Genomic DNA, 5380 nt, shown 5'->3' on the forward strand with positions numbered 1-5380 from the left:
TTAAAATGAACTCTCATAGAATGAATTCCGTCTTCCCCAAATCCTAAATTTCCTTGCCCCAGAGCATTTATACTTGACAGCCTCACATGGAATACCTCAAACTCCTGCTAACTCCTTTTGCTTGTCTGTTAGATATTATGAGACATTCCACCATTATTATTATTGGACTGTCAATCCTAGAAGTAAAAATTATAAGAGGAAGTTTTAGATCTTATTTATGCTACAATTTCCAGTACTAACATGGTGATTTCCAAAGAGCAAACATTCAATAAAAGTTAAGAAATAAAAACAAACAGTGAGAACGGGATCTAACTTATTGAACTTTATTTCTTATAATTTTATAAGCACGTTAGCAAATTCAAGCATTTTTAATTTAATAAAAGATATGAGGGCCATGGATTGAAATTCTTTTACATGTTCTCTGTTTCTTAAACTCAACTATTTTAATACTGATTTCCTTCACATTTCCAGTAAATGCCTACAGTAATGCCATGTTATATTGTTCCAGATGACGGATGGTTTTACAATCTGTTTTATAAAATTCTTACTATTAAGTCTCATTGTAAGATTAAGTCCGTAACCAACATTATTCACAAACTTGAAGATTATGAAGGCAACTAAATATATATTAAAAGAAACAATATTTGAATAATACACAGAAAAAATTCTTGAGTTACATATACAAAATGGTGACACATAGGCATGCACACTATCTTATTTTCAGTCCCACCTCAGACCTAAATTTTATGAACACTAACTGCCTCTTTGGACAATGCATGAAGAAACTATCCCTGACTCCCCTAGTTGGGGAAGAAGCTGCTAGTCTGAATACAAGAACCGGTAGTGGCAGAGACAATTGGCTGAAACTCTGGCCTGAGCTTTCTCTTTTTCATCTTCCAAAGCCTCTTCATACTGAGATGGGAAAGAACTTGGGTCAGTCCCATTAACCTTGGCCAGAAACTCCAGGATCTTCATCTTGGTGGTTTCAGCATAAGCTCTGGGGCCCCACAGGAACTCAGATTGCCAACGATCAGCGTTGACCACGTGCTGGAACTCTAGGTATCCTTCCCTCACGAAATCATTGAGGAGCTGCTTGAGCTCTCCAAAGAAGAAGTACTTCCTTCCAGAACACATCCTGGTAACATTCAGAACCTCCAAGACTTCTTCTTCGGTGGCACAGTTGCCCTTCATGAAGATCACAGCCAGGATAAGTATCAAGATGCCGGTCTTGGGCACGCCTGCTTCACCGTGCATCATGCCATCATAGGTGAGGCCCAATTGAATTAAAAGGACATAGCAGTGGTTGGTGGGATCCACTTCCTTCAGATCAAGGCCAAAGAGAATTCGTATGCACTCAGAGGCTCTCTGGAGGATATCAGGGAAATGGACTTCACACTTGTAGATGAAAACCTTCATCATATCAGCTTTTGTTACTGGCTGTTTCATTTGATACTTGAGCAGCAAGAAATCTACCAACAAAGCCACTTCTTCATTTAGAGGATCTCTGGGCATACTCACAGGGTATGACATAGCCTGTGAGGTGCTTAGACTATAATCTACATTTTGGCTAGGGGAAAACTCATCTGATTTGATCAATAAGGTGGTGGTGGTGGTGGTGGTGGTGGTGGCGGCAACAGATGAGTAGAAATTCTGACAACTCTCAGAAGTACTGGGAAAATCACCAGGTATTAGAGATTGGGAGGGTATATTGGTCTTCTTTGGTGTCCTGGAGACCTGTGCAACCTCCCAACCACGGGACTTACTGAAGGTCTTACGGCATTGACCGTACTTCTGATGCCGAGGCATGATGACTTTTGTGGATGGCAGTAGGTAGACAGGAGAATGGGCAATGAGATTCACCACCTAAGATAAACAGGGCGTATATGAGTGGCCTCAGATGCTAAACTATGGTGGCTTTTCACTTCCCGAGACACGGGGCTGGAAGTGGGGAGGGGAGCTGCCTGCCTAATTCCCTGGGCCTCTCAGGACTGACAACAGGGCAAGGGCTCTAACAAGCCCCCTGTCCTTGGGTTGATTAGCCCAACAATCCTCACATCTGTTCCTCAAACTGAATTCTGGTTGGTTACGTGCCCGATTTATTTACTGCTTGAGGCCTCCAATCAAGGCTTCATCTCTGTGAGACTCCAAAATGGAAGTGAGGAGAACTTCATGATAGGACATGGAGAGCTGACAAGAGGAGTAGACGCTGTGCACACCCTTTGTCTTGGGGTCAGAGGGATTCCCTAAAAACTCACTTGGGGGTCTTCATTAGAATTCCTGCGTGGCCTGAGATGCCTTCCTGTGGCGATATGACACTGCTTGCCCTAGACTAAGGCTTCTACTCCCTCAGACTACAACGGCCAAACAAATCAGCAGCACTTCTGGCCGCCCCTGTCCGGGGACTCCCAGGGCTGATCGCCCGGCTGAGGTTCAGTTAGTTACTGCTATTCTGTGGGGGGTGGATCCCCTCAACACTCACTCAGAAGCCTTTGCTTTTGGACCCCGAGCCCCGCACACAAAAGCGGCCACCTCAATCAGACTGCTAAACAGGAAGTGTGTGGTAGCTCTGCCTGAACTTGCCTGTGCTTCCTGTGGTTGGGATGGAGCTCTCATCAGCTGGGTGCCCTCCTTTCTGGGACAGGGGGGTCCCCTAAGTCCTTACTTAGAGGCTTACCTGATACCGGATGGCACCCGTGGCTCCTCCGGCTGCTGAGTGGAGTCCGCACCTCAGATCGAAGCGCTCTCAGCCTGGCTCTCGGGAGGCGGAAGTCAAGGGGCGTGACTTCCGGTGACCCCTGCCCTGATGTCACCCAGGGCAACCAGCAGTGGCGGACATTGCCCGGCTCTGTTTCCGAGCAGAGGTGGCTGCGGGTTTGTATGCAGTCCTCACATTGGGTTCCGCCAAGCCCCGGATGCCTCCCTCTGTTGAGCTGACATCTTGACCCTCATACCAAGGTAGTCCTACCCAAGAACCCTTTAGAGTAACTGAGGGCGTGTCTCAGCCAGACAGCCTTGCCTGGAGCTGTTAGTATGAAAAGCAGCCAGCAGCCCGTTTGCCTGTGATCCCGCTTCATTCTCTGTTGTTCTTCTCCTGTGTTCCCATTCATGGGGTTCTTTTTTGGTTTGTTTTTCATGACTTAAGGCCTCCTGGGAAATGCCAGCAAAATCTTGATGAGTTCTCTTACCACAATCCTGCACTGCTTGGAATGAGTCATGTTCCATCCTCAATGGGAAATGGGGAAGTTGGAGCATGAGGCAGTCAGGGACCAGGTCAGGGGTTGGGCTGTCAGAGACAAATCACAATCTTCCTTCTCTTCACCAGGCTGACTCAGCCTCCCATACACATTCTGTTCTACAAAGTTTACTTTCTTAGAAAGGGACTGAAATGAATGATTTGGAAAGTACCTGATTCTTTGAGGTTATTGGACATTGCATATCAGAAATCATATGCAGATGATAAATATTCTCTTTCTTTTTGCATTTTTCTTACTTCTCATTTATTTTGCTATTGCTCTGCTTATGTTTTCCGGTGCACTCTGGAACAATGGAGTGGACTTGGGTCAAATACTCTTTCGGGGGGTTCTCCTTATATATCTTGTTTTTGTATCAAAGAGAACCTGTTTGCTATAATATGTGGAGTAATTTCAATTTTTTTGTGATTAAAAAAACTTTACATAACATGCCAATTAGTTTTTCTCTGATTATATGGGGGTGTGTGTTTGGGTGTGTGTGTGTTAGTCGCTCAGTTGTGTCCAACTCTTTACAACCTCATAGACTGTGGCCCACCAGGCTCTTCTGTGCATGGGATTCTCCAGGCAAGAATACTGCAATGGGTTGCCATTTCCTTCTCCAGAGGATCTTCCCCACCCAGGGATCGAACCCAAGTCTCCCACATTGTAGGCAGACGCTTTACCGTCTGAGCCACCAGGGAAGCCCCGATTATATGGTATCATTTCAGTTCAGTCGTTCAGTCGTGTCCAACTCTTTGTGACCCCATGAATCGCAGCACGCCAGGCCTCCCTGTCCATCACCAATTCCCAGAGTTTACCCAAACTCATGTCCATCGAGTCAGTGATGCCATTCAGCCATCTCATCCTCTGTCACCTCCTTCTCCTCCTGTCCCCAATCCCTCCCAGCATCAGAGTCTTTGCCAATGAGTCAACTCTTCGCATGAGGTGGCTAAAGTACTGGAGTTTCAGCTTCAGCATCAGTCCTTCCAGTGAACACCCAGGACTGACCCTCTTTAGGATGGACTAGTTGAATCTCCTTGCAGTCCAAGGGACTCTTAAGAGTCTTCTCCAACACCACAGTTCAAAAGCATCAATTCTTTGGTACTCAGCTTTCTTCACAGTCCAGCTCTCACATCCATACAAGACCACTGGAAAAACCATAGCCTTGACTAGACGGACCTTTGTTGGCAAAGTAATGTCTCTGCTTTTGAATATGCTATCTAGGTTGGTCATAACTTTCCTTCCAAGGAGTAAGCATCTTTTAATTTCATGGCTGCAATCACCATCTGCAGGAGCCCAAGAAAATAAAGTCTGACACTGTTTCCATTGTTTCCCTATCTATTTCCCATGAAGTGATGGAACAGATGCCATGATCTTCGTTTTCTGAATGTTGAGCTTTAAGCCAACTTTTTCACTCTCCACTTTCACTTTCATCAAGAGGCTTTTTAGTTTCTCTTCACTTTCTGCCATAAGGGTGGTGTCATCTGCATATCTGAGGTTACTGATATTTCTCCCAGCAATCTTGATTCCAGCTTGTGCTTCTTCCAGCGCAGCGTTTCTCATGATGTACTCTGCACATAAGTTAAATAAGCAGGGTGACAATATACAGCTCTGACATACTCCCTGTCCTATTTGGAGCCAGTCTGTTGTTCCATGTCCAGTTCTAACTGTTGCTTCCTGACCTGCATACAAATTTCTCAAGAGGCAGGTCAGGTGGTCTGGTATTCCCATGTCTTTCAGAATTTTCCACAGTTTATTGTGATCCAAAGAGTCAAAGGCTTTGATGATTATATGGTATAGTTGGCCTCTAAATCTAATCTGACCTAGGTGTCTAGGCCTAGAGTTTCAGTTTCTGTTGATTACAATTATCTCTTTCTGACTGTTCTCCTTTGCAATTTATATTTTGCTGAAAAACAGAATCTCATCTGAATATTCAAAATTAAAGGTACGATACTGACAGCTCAACAGGTAAGGAATCTACCTGCAATGCAGGAGACACAAGATATGCAGGTTCAATCCCTGGGTTGGGAAGATCCCTTGGAGGAGGAAATGGCAACCCACTCCAGTATTCTTGCCTGGAGAATCCCATGAACAGCCTAGTGGGCTACAGTCCATGGGGTTGCAAAGAGCTGGACACAACTTAGCACACA

The 5380-nt window shown here is 45.2% G+C and overlaps 1 protein-coding gene across 1 annotated transcript; it reads right to left on the reverse strand.

Moving 5' to 3' along the window:
* Positions 1–351: 351 nt before the first annotated feature.
* Positions 352–3190, reverse strand: LOC532367 (melanoma-associated antigen B16). Its single transcript, XM_015461732.3, has 2 exons — positions 2675–3190; positions 352–1863 (listed from the first exon to the last, which is right to left on the reverse strand). Exon 2 carries the CDS (start codon positions 1804–1806, stop codon positions 820–822), a length of 987 nt encoding a protein of 328 aa, XP_015317218.1. The 5' UTR covers positions 1807–1863; positions 2675–3190; the 3' UTR covers positions 352–819.
* Positions 3191–5380: the final 2190 nt, after the last annotated feature.

This window comes from Bos taurus, chromosome X (genome assembly GCF_002263795.3).
Source record: "Bos taurus isolate L1 Dominette 01449 registration number 42190680 breed Hereford chromosome X, ARS-UCD2.0, whole genome shotgun sequence".
NCBI lineage: Eukaryota > Metazoa > Chordata > Mammalia > Artiodactyla > Bovidae > Bos > Bos taurus.

Coding starts and splice junctions, on each gene's coding strand:
- LOC532367 (XM_015461732.3), bottom strand. CDS start 1,806: ATGCCTCGGCATCAGAAGTACGGTCAATGCCGTAAGACCTTCAGTAAG.